This window comes from Physeter macrocephalus, chromosome 16 (assembly GCF_002837175.3).
Source record: "Physeter macrocephalus isolate SW-GA chromosome 16, ASM283717v5, whole genome shotgun sequence".
In the NCBI taxonomy this organism is placed as follows: Eukaryota; Metazoa; Chordata; class Mammalia; order Artiodactyla; family Physeteridae; genus Physeter; species Physeter macrocephalus.
Genome location: NC_041229.1, coordinates 103,114,481 through 103,131,962, shown reverse-complemented (window position 1 = coordinate 103,131,962; position 17,482 = coordinate 103,114,481). Strand labels below are relative to the sequence as shown.

The window sequence follows — 17,482 nt, the reverse complement described above, 5'->3', positions numbered from 1 at the left end:
TGGCCCAAGTGCGCCTGCGCAGCCCTTGCCCGCCACAGCGTGGACGTGGGTGGGGGGGATGCAGAGCCTTGCGTGCGCTCGCAGCGGGAGGCGGGGCAAGGAGTGGCTTCCGGGGCTCCGCCTCCCCCGATGCGTCTCAGGGTTGGAGCCACAGGACCCGAACAGTTCGGGTCCTCCGGTGGTGACTGCGTCCGGGATGGCGTCGGACTCGGGGGACCGCGGGACTGCCTGCACGGTGAGGGTCGAGGCCTCGTGTGGGAGCCTCGCAGGGCAGAGAGCCTCGGCCCCTGGGGTGCTCGTTAACTTGAGAATGGGGGAAGGAGCGGACACCTGGTTTGGGGCCTGGGGTCCAGGCTGGAATGTGAGAGTAGCAGGGCCCTTGGCGTTAATGTTGAGGGCTGTTGCTCCTGGAATGATCGTGAGTGATAATGAAGAAGGCGCTTGAGGAGGGGTCACGTGGGGCGTTACTCCAGGCCTTTGGGGGTGGTCACAGGGGAGGTAGTGAAACAGGGTCACGCAAGAAGGTTCCCCAGCTCTCATCGGCCCGTCCTTGCAGCTGGAGTTCGCGGTGCAGATGACCTGTCAGAGCTGCGTGGACGCGGTGCGCACGTCCCTGCAAGGGATAGCAGGTAAGAACCAGATTAACTTTTCTGCGCAGTCAGGAGGCCTCTGGGAGGGGTCAGGCAAATCTCTTAGACCAACCCTACTCCCATTTACAGATGCAGAAATTGAGACCTGGAGAGAGGAAGGAATGTTCTCAGAGTCACACAGAGACCCAGAGGCGGAGTCTAGAGTGCAGGTCTCAGGCCTGCCCTGCCAGATTCTTCTGCTGGCTCTAACTGCCTGCCCTTCTGGTGTCTCAAACCTCCAGTGCCTGGAGGGTGAGGAGGTAGGCAGAGCGTAGTCCCCCGCTACAGGGGGTTTTCCCTGGAACACAGGCAGTTCTTGCTTGAGAAACAATAATCTTGACAAAGCAAACAGCAGCCCTAGCCATGTTCCATCCTAGGCGGCCCTGATTCTTTTTTTTTGTTTGGCTGCTTTAGGTCTTCATTGCTGCACTTTCTCTAGTTGCGGTGAGCGGGGGAGGTGCGCGGGCTTATTGCCGTGGCTTTTCTTGTTGCGGAGCACGGGCTCTAGGGCACGGACTTCGGTAGTTGTGGCATGTGGGCTCAGTATTTGTGGCTCGTGGGCTCAGTAGTTGTGGCGCAGAGGCTTAGTTGCTCCGTGGCATGTGGGATCTTCCCGGACCAGGGATTGAACCCATGTCCCCTGCATTGGCAGGCAGATTCTTAACTGCTGCGCCATCAGGGAAGTCTGGCCCTGATTCTTAAAAGACATTTAGCTGGTCTGGAGGTGACCAGGCACAATCGGAAAGATCTGAGAAGGCAGAACCACCAGCATGGCGTGGGAACTGCCTGCCTTTGATTCTGTTAAATGTTTATCCAGTCATTCAGGTATAGACCAGACACTGGGGGCTTTTTAGGGAAAAGGGTTCACAAGTGTTTCAGGCACAGCCTCTGCCCTCAGGTAACATGAGCACACAAGCATTGCGCTGGGAAGAGCAGTTCTTGGAGGAGCTGCCATGTGATGGCTTCTGAAACTGGGGCATTGGTGGCACTTGGCTCTGTATAAGGCAGCAGTGTGTCCTATGTTTCCGGAGTATGTGCTCTAGAGTCAGACTGTTTGGGTTAAAATCCCCCCTTTTCCATGTAATGGCACTAAGACCTCGTGCATGTTACTTTTTGTGTCTGTTTCTTCAGTGTTTAAATGGCAAGGTAATGGAAGCTACCCCAGAGGTTCATTGTGAAGAGTAAATTAGTTAATACATGTAAAAGCACTTTAGAAAGGTCTTTGGCATGTAGTGAGAGCCCACTGAATCTTAGGAATTATGAGAGGCAGGGCTTATAGGTGGTAAGCTGGTTGGGCAGAGTCATGAGGGGACAAATCTTTTTTTTTTTTTCGGCCGCGCAGCATGTGGGATCTTAGTTCCCCCACCAGGTATCGAACCTGTGCCCCCTGCAGTGGAAGCACAGAGTCTTAATCACTGGACCGCCAGGGAAGTCCCTGATCTTTTTTAAGTTGTTCAAACTGGCTTATTTTAGGGGTTCCATTTTCACTCCTCAATCGATTTTATGTATTTCTCATATGCTTCTTCACCCATTAGTTCATCTAGTTCTGAGGTATTCCTGAACGTCATCTTGATCAGCCAACCATCTTCATAACAACATTTGTGGACAAGTCCTGGATTTTCTGCAAGAGCTTCATTCCTTTCAGTTACTTCTCCTGATAGAGGAGACTAGAGTTCACTAGCAGCTCTCACACTTTCCAAAGCACCAAACTCCTTGTTGGTTCAATTTTGTCCCAACTTCAGGCAGACTACAGTAAACAACATCTCCCAAAGCTTCCTGTGCAAAATCGTTGATTCCCACTGTTCCAACACCATTTCCTTTTGTTAGCCATTCATGTTTGCCCGTGAATTTATGCATGGAGAGCAGAGCAGGGCTGGTGCACAGCGGCCGGGCAGCGCCTGCCCTCAGCCCCCAGAGTGCTTGGTGCTGGCTTCCAGTGCCATGTTTGCAGAGGGGGACAGATCCTAAAGCTGCGTTTGCTTTGACTATGTGTTTGGGAATGAGGGGGGAGTGTCTGAGAAAACTGAGCCATTCCACTGAGAGTGGAGTGTTCTGACCAAAGTTTTCCAAGGCTGTTGGACTCTACCTACTGTAAAACATTCTTACTGGGAGAGCAGACAGCTGGACTTCTGTTGGACATAGGGCAGTTTTTAGCCCTCAGCAGGTTTCTTAGAGACCAGATAAAGACTTCTGGTGACTACGTTTTCTGGTCTGGGTAACTGGAAGCAGCTTGGCTTTCTTATGGGCTGGCTTTCCAGATGCAGAGAGGGAGACAGAAAGAGTGATTGGTTGATTTGTCCTCTCCAGGAGGCCTGGGCTTTGGGGAAGAAGGCTCTGCTCTCCTCCTAGGGGTAAGTGGGAGAACCTCCCAGCCCAAGGCTCACTTCCTTGAACTCTTATCGCCCACCCTAGAGTCCCCGATGGCCTTATCTTTTCTCCCTCTCTGGGCTCTGAGCTAAACAGGTACTACTGGCCTGGCCACACTCCACACCAGCCAAACCGAACTGCTGCTCAGCTGGGGAGCCAGCCTTCTTGGTTCAGACTCAGGTCAAGAGTTCGGGAAGTGCAGTCACAAGGAGCTTCCCACTGGGGCCCTCCCACTTTCTGTGCAGAGAAGCAGCTCTTCTTAGGAGACCCCAGAGCAGCAACCTACCTGTGCCAACGTCAGTCCATCAGAAAGTCTTGTCTGCTGTGTCTAAAACTCTTTTTCTGTACTTTGGGCTTCACACCAAACCAGACCGCCTCACCTCTCCACGACCCACATTAGAACCTCATCTTTGGGCTCTCTGTTGCCCTTTCCACTAGCTTCTTCACATAGAAACCAGAGTGATTTTTTTCATTTTTTATTTTCAATTATTTTATTTTATTTTATTTTTTTGGCTGCACTGCGTGGCTCGTGGGATCTTAGTTCCCCGACCCGCTGGTCGAACCTGCACCCTTGGCAGTGAAAGCCTAACCACTGGACCGCCAGGAAATTGCTAAGAATGATTTTTTAAATCATACATCAGATGTTGTCACTGCTCTGCTTAAAATCCTGTAAAAGTCATAATATTTAAGAGCTTCCCATAGGCCAGGCGCTGTTCTAAGTGCTCTACGTGAGATAACTCGTTTAGGCCTTCAGCAGCCAGCTGAAGTAGATCGTATTGTTATCTCCATTTGCAGACGAAGAAACTGAAAAGAGAACAGAAAGTTTGAGTAAGCTAAGGCCACACAGCTAGTAGGTGGCAGACTCAGAATTTCAACTCCAGAGCCCATGCCCTCAACCACTGTACTCTGTGGCCTCTCCCAATGGCCTCCCCTTGCATTAAAATTAAATTCCAGATTCTTTCCTGTTGCCTGCAGGGCTTTGTTTCATTGGTTTCCACTTACAACTTTGTATCTTATCATTCTCTTTACTCCAGCTCCAGCCACTTGGGCCTTTCTCTTCCTAGAACACATAGATGTCGTTCCGGCCTCAGGGTCTTTGCCCAAACTGTACCCTCTGCTGGAATGCTCTTCCCTGACTACATTCAGGCCTTTGCTTAAAGGCTCAGAGAGACCTTCCTTCACCAGCCTAAGTGGCTCACCGCCCCCCAGTTGTTCCCCAGTACCTGTTTCATTGAGCACACTTTGCACTATCTGAATCTCCCTGTGCATGTGTTTGATATCCATATTCCTGTGCTGGAACACATGCTGCTTTATGGGGCAGAGACATCACCTGACTTGTTCCCTGCTGCATCCCTACTGCCCGGAACGGGGCGCATCATAGGCACTTAGTGTACATTTGTTAAATGAATGAATAGGCAAGTGAATCCCTCACACCGCATGCTTACTTGAGCTCTGGGAGCCTCAGACAATCAGTCCTTTGGGGCCCAGTCCTACTTCCTGTGGGCCAAGGGGACCAAGCATCAGCTCTGGAGTTGGACAGTCTGCCTTCTGAGCTTTGCAATCTCGAGCCAGTTGTGAAGCCCTCCAGCCTCATTTCTTCACTTGCCAGAGGAGGACGGTATCACTGTCCTGATGTGTGTAAAGCTGAGCACACAGCTCTTGGCATTCCCGAGAGGCTCAGAGTTCCCTGCCGTCCTCCCTACCACCCTGGCTTCCAGAGGCGCCTCTGGGTGGACCTGGAGCTCCAAGGCTTCACGCTACGTGGCCCAGGATGAGACATTGTGTTAAGTGACAGGCAGTTGGGTTATTTGGGGGGTTTTCTTCTGGCAGAATTGCAGAATTGCCCCGTACTTGCCGGGGAGGAGATGGGTGTGTCTGTCTGATTTCTGTTTACAAATTCGGCCCCTCCCCCAACAGTGTCACCGATGGGGCAGGGGATCTGTAGAAGCAAGACCGCGGGACCCTTTGTAACCACAGGCCAAACAGTCCTGCCTCTCGGGTGCTACCCCCTCCCAGTACCATCTCCCCGTTTTGCCTCGAGTTGGAAGGAATCTGAACAGCTGAGGTTCCTTGTGTGTGCCTCAGGGATTGTTATTCCCGTCTCTGCCTGATGGTTAATCCAGGTGTAGTCTTGATTCTCCCGGACTGGTGCTTTCCCTCCAGGCCCAGCACACATTTGTTGAACGAATACAGGGTGGGGGTGGTGGTGGGTGGGGGAGGCGGTGGGTGGGGGAACCAAGGATGAAGGGAACGCAGACAGTCAGTGCAGCCTTCAGTTCACACAGCATTGGCTCAGCAGAGGGACATGCCTCGCTTAACCTATGTCTCCTGGGCTGCCCAGGGCTCCCAGCTCCCATGGGCTCTACCCTGGCAGAGCAACAGACACACTTAACTAAGATCAGAGCAGAATGGTTGTAAGCTCCACAGGTGAGATCATCCCTCAGAGTTCCCAGCCGTCCCCCGTGCTCTGGCTCAGGATTCAAGAGTTCTCTTAAAAGGTTTATGAGCCCTGAACATCCGAATGAAAGAGAAGCCCCTTCTCATCCTTCTTTGAGTTGGCTCGATGGCCCTCAAAACTGAGCATGTGTCAGAGTTGTCCCGCAGGTTGTGTATACACCAGGGTGACTTCAGGGATTTGGAGGGCAGTTGAGACCCTCTGACTTTTGAACCTGACCCTTGTGGACCACACAGAGCTCCTGCCCACAGAGGATTGTAATCGGTGCAGCATGGGTTACATGGGAGAAGTGGGAAATGCCACAGGAGGATGGAGGAGAGGGCGCCAAGCCAGCTTCTCAGGGTGAGCAGTATTCAGGTGAAGCGCTCGGGCTCTGGAGCTAGGCTGCCTGGGATGAGTTCCAGTCCCACCATTCACTACAACGTGACTTGGAGCAAGTTGCTTAACTTCTCTGTGCCTCAGTTTTCTCATCTGTAAAGTGGGGATAATAGTGCCCAACTCACAGGGTTACTGCATTAATACAGGTAAAGTACGAAAAAGCCCACAGTGCATGTTCAGTAAATGTTAGCTTTCAGGATAGTGGTGATAGCCCCCTCTTTTTTATGTGTGCCAGCTTTATTGAAATAGTCATATATCATAAAATTCATCCGTTAAAGTATACAATTCAGTGGTTTTTAGTATATTCACAGAGTTGTGCAACCATTACCACTATCAATTTTCTATTTCATCACCTCATGAAGAAATTGTACCCTTCAGCTATCACCCTCCTATGCCCCTACCCACTAATCTACTTTCTGTCTCTATAGATTTACCTATTCTGGGTATTTCATCCAGAATGACATCATCTAATATGTGCTCTTTGTGACTGGCTTTCACTTAGCATAATGTTTTTAAGGTTCATCCACATTGTAGCATGTATCAGTGCTTCATTCCTTTTTATGGCTGAATAGTTTTCCATTGTATGGGTACACATTTTGTTTATCCACTCATCATTTGATGGGCTTTGGGGTTGTTTTCACCTTTTGACTATCATGAGTAATGTGGCTATTGATAGCCCACTTTTATACAAACTTTTTTTTATTGTTTAATTTTTAAAAATTGAAGTATAGTTGATTTACAACGTTGTGCTGAAACATTTTTAAAAGAACTATCTATGTTTCAAAAGTTATAAATAATGCCTGGCATGAAATAAGAATTCACAACACTCCCGGGGGCAAGATGGCATTATCCCCACTTTATTCATAAAGAAACAAACTCAGAGAGGTGAAGGGCCTTACACAGCTAGAAGGCAGCTTCAGAGCTTGCCTCCGACCATAGGAAGGTTGGTTAAGATGGGGATGGGGAATGGCCCCCGATTCTCTCTTCCCTGCTCCCAGCACAGGGGTGCCAGCCCTCTGCTGCCCTCTGTCCCCTGTCTTCTCCCAGGTGTCCAGAGTGTGGAGGTACAGTTGGAGAACCAGATGGTCCTGGTACAGACCACCCTGCCCAGCCAGGAGGTGCAGACCCTTCTCGAAGGCACTGGGAGGCAGGCGGTACTCAAGGGCATGGGCAGTGGCCTGTTCCGTGAGTAACCTTGGCCTTGGCCTCTCTGGGAGGGAGGTGGCCTGGCTGTGGTACAGATCCAACCATGGCCTTTGGGGGCTTTGGGTTGGCGTGGCTTTGGGGACCCCGCGAAGTTATAGGGGACCCCGCGAAGTTATAGGGGGCTCTCTCCACGCCCTTTCCAAGTTGATAAATGGGTGGGGCTGGGTGAGGTGGCGAGCCGGCCCTGGTGTCTAATACCTTACAGAGAATCTGGGGGCAGCAGTGGCCATTCTCGGGGGGCCTGGCCCTGTGCAGGGAGTGGTGCACTTCCTACAGCTGACCCCTGAGCGCTGCCTCATCGAGGGGACCATTGACGGCCTGCAGCCTGGGCTGCACGGACTGCACGTCCATGAGTTCGGAGACCTCACAAGGAACTGCAACAGGTGAGTCCTCTGTAACCTCCCTGTAGCATCCTTATTGCCCCAGCTGTGCACCCACTTAAGTGCAGGGGGCTGTGTTCAGCTTTTTACACACTCTTTCACATTTGGTCCTCACAAGTACCCTGGGAGGCATATACACAAAGGCCCAGTCTACAGATGAGAAAACTGAGGCTCAAGAAGGTTAAATGACTTGTCAAAGACCCTAGAGCATGTAAATGGTAGAGTGGGGACTTGAACCAAAATCTGACCTAGACGCTCCTGCTCATAGCCACCTTACTGCCTCCGAGATGGAAGGTGACTCCTGGACACGGGAGGGTCAGGTCTCTGTGTCATGGTGTTTGTCATGCTGTCATGCCATTAGTTGTTTACTCATCTGTGTGTCTCGCCTGGAAGCTTATTGAGGGCAGGTCCCATGACTGATTCTTCTTAGTGCCCTCAACCCAGAGCCTGGCACGGAGTGGGTCTGTGTGTTGAATGAGTGGATGGATGAAAAAGTGAGTGAATGAATAAATGAAACAAATGTAAAGTAAGAGGATGGATCACCTGGCCTGTGAGCTATTGTTTCACTGCCCACCTGCTATCTCTCCTTCTTAGCTGTGGGGACCACTTTAACCCTGATGGAATGTCTCATGGGGGTCCCCAGGACTCTGACCGGGTAAGTGAAAGCCCAGAATCCTAACCACTAGGCCACCCGGGAACTCCCCGACCAGGTCAGTATTCGTTTTGGGCTGAGAGAGAACCCAAGGTCTCAGAGGCAGGGCAGGCAGCTCTTGGGGCCTGAAAGTATGATTCCTTTTTGTTGGGGCCTTTTCCCTCACTGTTTTGGTTCCATTTAGAAACATTTATTGAAACTTTCTGTGCTGAAGGCCTGCTCCCTAAGACTCACAGTCTGGTGAGGGAGACACTGAGAACTCCTTGGTTGCAGTGCAGTGAGATAATCCTTGCAGGAGCCTGCAGGAGGCCCTGGGAGCCCAGAGCAAGCTCCTGATCCAGCCCGAGGGGCACATGCAATGGGAGAAAGCTTCCTGGAGAAGGTGATGGTGTGGAAGTTAAAGGTTTTACCTAAACTAAAAAGGCCTTCCCAGAACTTCCCTGGTGGTCCAGTGGTTAAGACTCCTCACTTCCCCTGCAGAGGACATGGGTTCGATCCCTCATCGGGGCAGTTCCGCATGCCTCGTGGTGTGGCCAAAAAAAACAAAAACAAACAAAAGGCTGTCCCTGACGCTGCAGCTCCTGGCCCTGGAGTTTAATTTTACACCAGAGAATTGTTTCCCTATTGGCAGTGAGTCACATGCTGCCTTAATGATTCTTGCCTTATCTGAGTACTACTTGTTCTGTTAGTTACTCAATGTTTTGATTTAAATTGACTGATTTTTTTTCCCTTAGGTAAATTTAGTTATTTTTAACATTTTAATCTATCACTGAAGGTTTCAAACAAGTTCTAAAGTGGAGAAACTAGTCCCGAACCCCCATGTCCCTGTCACCCAGTTACCAACTCATGGCCAGTCCTGCTTCATCTACACCCCTGGCCCTTCTCCACCATTATTTTGAAGAAAATCAAGACATCATTCATGTAATTAAGGTAGACTTATTTTTAACAAGAAACTTGATATGGCCACAGAAAATAGGAAACCAGCACTTCTAGCCCCAAGAGGAGGATCATTGTGAAAATAAATCAATGCAGACCTAAAAAGTGTCAGTAGACTCCTGCTAGGGACTACAGCCTGCTTTATCTTCGTCAGAGTGATTAGCGAATGTCAGAGAGGCATTAAAGACGTTTTAACACCAAGCTGAAATTTTGTCCTGGATGTCATGCCAGGAGGACGGCCTCCTCTCTCAGTGGTGGGATGTTTCCTAATGCCCTGTCCACACACACCTAATTCTGTCTCCTCCACCGGCGGTGCTATGTGTTCCCCTCCTCAGGGATTCAGAGGGGATCATGCCTCTGAGCCACGCACCAGGCCACTTGCTCCTCCGCCCAGTCCTGGAAACGCCTCCCCCTCCTTTATCTTCCTACCGCAAAAGGCCCCAACACCCGGCACAGCAAAAAGTGGCAGGTGTAAGCAGCAGATGTCCCAAAGGAAAACAAGATAAAGCAGAAGTGGCTCTTCTTGCTGCTTGCTTGTCAGCCCCATCACACAGCCCCACCCACCCGTGTGCGGGGCAGGGCAAACAAATGAAAAAATGGTGTGTGTTTCTTAATTCAGGTAAGTGATTTTTGGTTTTTTGGACTTTTTTTTTTTTTTTTTTTTTGCGGTACGCGGGCCTCTCACTGTTGTGGCCCCTCCCGTTGCGGAGCACAGGCTCCGGATGCGCAGGCTCAGCGGCCATGGCTCACGGGACCAGCCGCTCCGCGGCATGTGGGATCTTCCCGGACCGGGCGTCCCCCGCATCGGCAGGCGGATTCTCAACCACTGCGCCACCAGGGAAGCCCTGTTTTTTTGGACTTTTGACAGGTCTGTCACATTTCTAATGATCAAAGTTTTTACTCCTCGCTTCCCGCCCCCCTGGGGAGTGGGGGAAGCCTTTCTGTTGGGTCCATTGCATAGTGTCATACTTGCGTTCTGTGTGTCAGTTATCTATTGCCGAGAGTCAAATTACTCCAAACTTAGGGTTTTTGGGGGGTTTTTTTGGCCGAGCTGCTCGGCTTGTGCGGATATTAGCTCCTCAACCAAGGATCGAACCCACAGCAGTGAAAGCACCAAGTCCTAACCACCGGACCACCAGGGAACTCCCAACAAGCATTTGTCATCTCACAGTTTCTCTGGCCCCAACACCCGGCACAGCAAAAAGTGGCAGGTGTAAGCAGCAGATGTCCCAAAGGAAAACAAGAAAAAGCAGAAGTGGCTCTTCTTGCTGCTTGCTTGTCAGCCCCATCACACAGCGACATGCTTTGTGACCCTGCTTTGCAGCAAGGCCATGTGTACCAGCCCATGTTGGTGTCAGCCCCATCACACAGCCCCACCCACCCGTGTGCGGGGCAGGGCAAACAAATGAAAACATGGTGTGTGTTTCTTAATTCAGGTAAGTGATTTTTGGTTTTTTGGACTTTTTTTTTTTTTTTTTTTTTGCGGTACGCGGGCCTCTCACTGTTGTGGCCCCTCCCGTTGCGGAGCACAGGCTCCGGATGCGCAGGCTCAGCGGCCATGGCTCACGGGCCCAGCCGCTCCGCGGCATGTGGGATCTTCCCGGACCGGGCGTCCCCCGCATCGGCAGGCGGATTCTCAACCACTGCGCCACCAGGGAAGCCCTGTTTTTTTGGACTTTTGACAGGTCTGTCACATTTCTAATGATCAAAGTTTTTACTCCTCGCTTCCCGCCCCCCTGGGGAGTGGGGGAAGCCTTTCTGTTGGGTCCATTGCATAGTGTCATACTTGCGTTCTGTGTGTCAGTTATCTATTGCCGAGAGTCAAATTACTCCAAACTTAGGGTTTTTGGGGGGTTTTTTTGGCCGAGCTGCTCGGCTTGTGCGGATATTAGCTCCTCAACCAAGGATCGAACCCACAGCAGTGAAAGCACCAAGTCCTAACCACCGGACCACCAGGGAACTCCCAACAAGCATTTGTCATCTCACAGTTTCTCTGGCCCCAACACCCGGCACAGCAAAAAGTGGCAGGTGTAAGCAGCAGATGTCCCAAAGGAAAACAAGAAAAAGCAGAAGTGGCTCTTCTTGCTGCTTGCTTGTCAGCCCCATCACACAGCGACATGCTTTGTGACCCTGCTTTGCAGCAAGGCCATGTGTACCAGCCCATGTTGGCTCAGGCTCTTACTTCTGCCCAAGTGTCAGGCTGGGGGCAGTTTATTTGTACACACAGACGTGGGTCTCTGTGACTCATCAGTAGGGCCTTGTCACCAGGAAACACACTAACTGTTGTGCTAACCCTATGTTTTGTAATCACTAGTCTGTTCCATGTCTGTCTCCTCACCATGCTCTGAACCCCTTGAGGGAGGTTGACCACATATACACCATCACCTCCCACCCTGCCTGGCAGAGGGTGTCTGATGTAGGCAGAGCTCAGTAGCTGTGTTAGGACATTTTAAAATATATATATTTATTTATTTATTTGGCTGCACCGGGTCTTAGTTGTGGCGTGCGGGATCTTTTTAGTTGCAGCGTGCAGGATCTTTTTAGTTGTGGCATGCGGGATCTTTAGTTGCGACATACAGGATCTAGTTCCCTGACCAGGGATCAAACCCGGGCCTCCTGCATTGGGAGCGTAGAGTCTTAGCCACTGGACCACCAGGGAAGTCCCAGGACATTCTTATTACCTTCAAGGGAGAAGGTGGGCAGAACCAGGTCTTGGGGGCAGGAGATGCCCTTTGCCCCTGTGTTTCTTCTTTTTCTGGAGGCTGGACGTCAGGGAAGGGATGCTGGCTGCCTCTGATGGTCAAGAAGTCAAGCTTGGCCAACTTAAGCCCAGGGGAACTGCAGACTTCCAGGGGCTCACAGAGTCATCGGGAGGCTGGAGAAGTGGGCTTGGAAAGAAGCAGGAACCAGGCTAGATTCTGAGGCTTGGATGCAGGCTGGGCAGCAGCCTTGTAGGAGAAGCAGCCTGGTCTAGTGACATGACTTCCTAGGGAGGGGGTCACTGGCCATTTTCAGCGTGCTGTCATTCAGCGTGCCCAGGATTTTAGTTCCAGGGAGAGAGAGTCCAGTTGCCTTCCTTGTGTCCTGGGCCATCCCTTCTTCCTACCAGACTGGACCCATAGGAGGACACTGGTACTTTGAGGAAGGGGAACCAGATACTGGGAGGCCAGAAGTTACCAGCCATGTCCCACGTGCCCTTTCCCCCCGGGTCTCATTGCAGCACCGCGGAGACCTGGGGAACATCCACGCTGAAGCTGATGGCCGAGCCGTCTTCAGGATAGAGGATGAGAGGCTGAAGGTGAGGTGGAAAAGAAGGCGGGCACCTTTCCTAACAGATCCACTGTCTGAGGTCGTTGTCTCCCCTCAAAGGTGTGTGATGTGATTGGCCGAAGCCTGGTCGTCGATGAGGGAGAAGACGACCTGGGCCGGGGTGGCCATCCCTTGTCCAGGATCACAGGGAACTCAGGAGAGAGGTGAGTGCTCTGCCCGCAGTGCCCGCGGAGACCGGGCGGGGCCCGGCACGTGCTCATCTCAACCCCACCGCTCTTCCTCAGGTTGGCCTGTGGCATCATCGCGCGCTCTGCTGGCCTTTTCCAGAACCCCAAGCAGATCTGCTCCTGCGACGGGCTCACCATCTGGGAGGAGCGAGGCCGGCCCATCGCTGGCGACGGGCGAAAGCCGCCCGCCAGTCCCCCCGCGCACCTCTGAGCACAGCCTCAGCCTCGGGTCTGTCACCGTCCTCCCCGCTGAGCACCTCAGAGGGAGGCCCTGCGCGCCCAGTCCTAGGAGAGCTGGTGTGTGGGGTGTGTAGGGGTTGCTGTGATCTTCCCTTGGCAAATTAAAGTTTTATTTTCATATGGAACTTGGTGTTTTGTCCATGTCCTGTTGTCCCTCAATGGGCTTGGCACCCACAGTCCCTCTGCCTCTGTCCTCCCTGTCGAGGGCCACCTCTTGGCTTTAGAGGCAAAGAAAACTGGATTCAAAGCCACACAGTTCCTGAGGGCCGTATCCTTCTCCTCGGGGTCAGAGTGAAGGACCATAGCAGATGTATTTCTGTTTGTGGCCCCTCCCTTCACTATCGCCAGTTGGAACCAAAATGGACCCCTGACCCACACAGGGCCTTGCTTTCCCAGAGAAATCAAAGTGGATCCCGCTTTAGTTTCTCCCTGGGGTTGGATCTGTAACATGGGAATGTGGGAACTGTGGGTGGGCCTCTTCTGCCTGCACTATGGACCGAGTATCAGAAGAAGCCCATCTGCTGAGGAAGAAGAATGAGGCAGATGCACAGGGAGAACCTAAGAGTCGCAGGAGAATGCCGGATGCTCCGGAGTCCACACTCTGGGCCTTTCCTGAGGCCAGCGACCTCCTGACCTGGGAGTCAAGAGACCAACCCCCCACCAATGCATTATCACCCACTTTCTAAAAAAAATTAATGTGACTTGAGTTGATTTCCTTACTCGCAAGTAAAAGACTCTTAATTAATCGAGTAAATAAAGTGTTTGGCACAGGGCCTGGCACAGGGTAAGTTAAGGGAGCAGTGCCTGTGATTCTGAGGCCAAATGCGGCCCTTGGAGGCAGACCCAGCCAGGCTCCCCTCTCACAGGGATGGCCGATGTCCAAGGACATCGAATTCCTTGGGGAATTGGGGCCGGGAATTCTGGGGCTCCGCACTCATCTGTTGTGTCCCCTGCCCCCACTGGACTGTGTCATGTTTGCTCATCCATGACGAAGCTGCTTTTGTGACATGGTAGGCTGGCAGAGTGCAAACTTTGCCCCTTACACTGCCCGCTTGGAACAAGGTGGGTGGTTTTACAGCCAGCTGGCCTTGGCTTAGATGCACCTGGCTCTGCTCCCATTCCCCAGGCCCTGTCTCTTTCCCTCTCAAGACTGCTGGCTCTGCCTCTAGCCCTGCTCTTTCTCGCCAAACCTGTGCTGGTTGCTTTCCAGCTCCCCTTGGTTCCTGGGGAACCAAGTCCTTTTAAGCCTGGGGCCCAGGCTGTGTTTCTCCACCTCAGAATCATTGCAGGAACTCCTCTTGGACTCTGCTCACAGCCAACTCCTGACCTCCTCTCACCTTCATTCTGGAATTCTAGCTGGATTTAACCCATTTATGGCTAAACTGCTCACCATCCCCTGCCACTCTTTTTCTACTCCTAAGGGATCAGTATCCCCATTAACTTTTCTCTCTTCTAAACTCTTAGCCATGTGGTTTTCAAACTTCGTTTTTAAATCACAGAACACTATTCAAATACCTTGAAACCCTATCTGTAAAGCAGAAGTGGAACTACAGCCAAAGATGCTTAGCTCTGACTAAGCTTCCCCAAAGCCCTGGGGCTTCAGGGAGCACAGGTGGAAAATCTTGGCCAAATTCAGGCATTTTCGTGTTATCTCTCAGCTTCTGCCATGTATTCTTACAAGAAGAAGGCCCAGGAGGTCCCCCCCAACCCCTGGCACCATGGGGCATATGGGGTCTTAATTACCCAACCAGTGACGAACCTGTGTCCCCTGCAGTGGAAGCATGGAGTCTTAACCACTGGATCGCCAGGAATTCCTGAGAGTTACATTTTATTCGGCAGACATTCTTAGGACTTCAAGCCCATGAGATAGCATCTCAAATAACTCTGAGAGACTGCTCTAAAGAGAAAGGGGGAAGAGCCAGGTTATATAGGAGTTTTTGCAATAGAACCAATGTAGTCAGAACCTCAAAAGATTACTTGATAATAAAAGAAAACCAGATATCTCAAGTTAAGGAATTTACCACTTTTCTATGTATGGGAAGATGCAAGAGTCTGGGCTCACTGAAACGGGAGTAATGTGATGGCTGATGGCTGTGAAATCCTTTGTTTACTGATATGGCAGGCCATAATTTAGTTCTCAACTCCATTTAAAGTTATTACAAAATATTGGCTATATTCCCTGTGTTATACACTACATGCTTGTAGCCTGTCTTACGCCCAATAGTTTGTACCTCCCACTTCCCCAGCCCTGTACTGCCCCTCCCCCCTCCCCACTGGTAACCACTAGCTTGTTCTCTGTATCTGTGAGTCTGCTTCTTTTTTGTTATATTCATTAGTTTGTTGTATTTTTTAGATTCCACATATAAGTGATAGTATACAGTATTCATCTTTCTCTGACTTATTTCTTAGTATAATGCCCTCTAAATCCATCCATGTTGCTGCAAATGGCAAAATTTTGTTCTTTTTTATGGCTGAGTAGTATCCCATTGTAAATATATATCATATCTTCTTTATCCATTCATCTGTTGAGGGACATGTAGGTTGCTTCCATATCTTGGCAATAGTAAATAATGCTGCTGTGAACATTGGGGTGCGTGTATCTTTTCCAAGTAGTGTTTTTGTTTTTTTCCAATATATACCCAGGAGTGGAATTGCTAGGTCATGAGGTAGTTCTATTTTTAATTTTTTGAGAAACCTCCATACTGTTCTTTACAGTGGCTGCACCAATTTATATTCCCACCACCCCTCTGGACCGCCAGGGAATTCCCTGTGTTCTTTCTGATGATATCCATTCTGACAGGTGTGAGGTGATAAATCAAGGTGATTTGATTTGCATTTCCCTGATGATTAGCAAATCAACTTATCACTAATCACCAGGAAAATGTATTGCTTTTTCTTACTTGCAGTTTTGATACTGTCTGTTGAATTCTATATTAGGATGAATTCTGCTGCAAGTAGCAAGAGTCCTAATAGGGGTCAAAGCAATTAAGACATTTAATTATCTCATAAGATAAGCAGTCTGGAGGTTTGAGGATTCAGAGCCGGTCCAGTGGCTTGGTGGTGTCAGGACACTGTGTCACCCTGACCTGTACGTTTCTCTTAGCACCCCCCTCCCATTTTGGTTGCAGGGTGACTGCTACCACAGCCCCAAGCCTCCGCTTTTCGCACCCTTACATAGGACAGGGTGGAGAGCAGGAAGAAAGGGGGTCGAAAGGGGAAAAGTTCGGAACAAGATAATATGAGTCCGTGCTGTGAAAATATCTTCATTTGTGTTGTTAAAAAAACAATTTAGGGCTTCCCTGGTGGCGCAGTGGTTGGGAGTCCGCCTGACGATGCAGGGAACACGGGTTCGTGCCCTGGTCCGGGAGGATCCCACGTGCCGCGGAACGGCTGGGCCCGTGAGCCATGGCCACGGAGCCTGTGCGTCCGGAGCCTGTGCTCCGCAGCGGGAGAGGCCACAGCAGTGAGAGGCCCGCGTACCAAAAAAAAAAAAAAAAAAAACAAAAACACAATTTAACAACTCTATTCTATTCGTTTCCCGTAGCTGCTGTAACAAATTACCGAAAACTGGGTGGCTTAAAAGAGATCATTATTCTCTTACAGTTCTGGAAGCCAGAAGTTGAAAATACTACCAGTACTACTGGGCTGAAATCAAGGTGTCAGCAGGGCCACAGTTTCTCTGGAGGCTCTAGGGAAAAATCCTTGCCATTCCTTGCTGCGGGCTTCAGCAGTTGTGGTGCACGGGCTTAGTTGCTCTGCAGCATGTGGGATCTTCCCGGGCCAGGGCTCAAACCCGTGTCCCCTGCATTGGCAGGCGGATTCCACCAGGGAAGTCCCCGAGTCTCTCTCTGATCTTTAAAGGGTTTGGGTCAGCCTGGCCTGGCCTGGCTCATCCTGAAGAATCCTCGGCAGCTCTGACACTTATTTGTTGATGGATATTTCTGAGCTTGATCTTCCTGCTAATCCTCATTCCTCACACTTGGCTCTGAAAAATATAGGGCTATTTTTAAAAATCACATGTATCCCCAACGTTGAAGTTTTGCTTTTCCAAAGGATGTCTCTTCAGGATCTAAAGGCCATTTCAAGAAGAGGGCTAAACCTGCACTAGCCAAGATGGCAGCCACTGGCCACATATGGCGACATACGGAACGCTTGAAATGTGGCCTGTCCAAATTGAGATGTGCTGTAAGTGTACAATACACAATGTATTTCAAAGACTTAGTTGAAGGAAAAGAATGTAAAATATCAAGAATTTTTATGTTGATAACATGAAGAAAGAATATTTGTTTAGAAATATTGGGTTAAATAAGATATATTGTTAAAGTTAATTTTACCTGTTTCTTTTTATTTTTTAAAGTGTATACCAGAAAAATTAAAAGCACATATGGGTTTCACATTATACTTCTATTGCAGTGTTCTGACTCTAAACCCAGGATTTTTTGGAACAAACATGGAACTGCCACCACGAATCCTTTTAAAAGACTATGTGCCCTGGGTGTCCAGAGGCCTGCTGATACCCTGCTCTGAGAATAGTGCCAGCAATTTGGATTTGTGAATCTATCAGGGTGGTATCAAAATGGTGCCCCTCTTTTCCTCCTTATGTGTACTTTTTTTTTTTTTTTTTTTTTTTGTGGTATGCGGGCCTCCCTCTGTTGTGACCTCTCCCGTTGCGGAGCACAGGCTCCGGACGCGCAGGCTCAGCGGCCATGGCTCACGGGCCCAGCCGCTCTGCGGCATGTGGG

General features: G+C 50.4%; 1 protein-coding gene across 2 annotated transcripts; it reads left to right on the top strand.

The window, feature by feature from the left end:
* Window positions 1–96: 96 nt before the first annotated feature.
* Window positions 97–12,859, top strand: CCS (copper chaperone for superoxide dismutase). 2 transcript variants are annotated; one of them, XM_055091706.1, is made up of 8 exons: window positions 97–235; window positions 557–629; window positions 6,877–7,014; window positions 7,259–7,418; window positions 8,010–8,070; window positions 12,224–12,301; window positions 12,373–12,476; window positions 12,558–12,859. In XM_055091706.1, exons 1-8 carry the CDS (start codon window positions 197–199, stop codon window positions 12,709–12,711), a joined length of 807 nt encoding a protein of 268 aa, XP_054947681.1. In that variant the 5' UTR covers window positions 97–196; the 3' UTR covers window positions 12,712–12,859. The 2 variants fall into 2 exon arrangements, with proteins under 2 accessions (XP_054947681.1, XP_007115105.2); XM_007115043.4 differs by having other exon boundaries at window positions 98–235; window positions 7,241–7,418.
* Window positions 12,860–17,482: the final 4,623 nt, after the last annotated feature.

Coding starts and splice junctions, on each gene's coding strand:
- CCS (XM_007115043.4), top strand. CDS start 197: ATGGCGTCGGACTCGGGGGACCGCGGGACTGCCTGCACG. Junction 236..556: donor ACCGCGGGACTGCCTGCACG/GTGAGGGTCGAG, acceptor CCGTCCTTGCAG/CTGGAGTTCGCGGTGCAGAT. Junction 12,477..12,557: donor ACAGGGAACTCAGGAGAGAG/GTGAGTGCTCTG, acceptor GCTCTTCCTCAG/GTTGGCCTGTGGCATCATCG.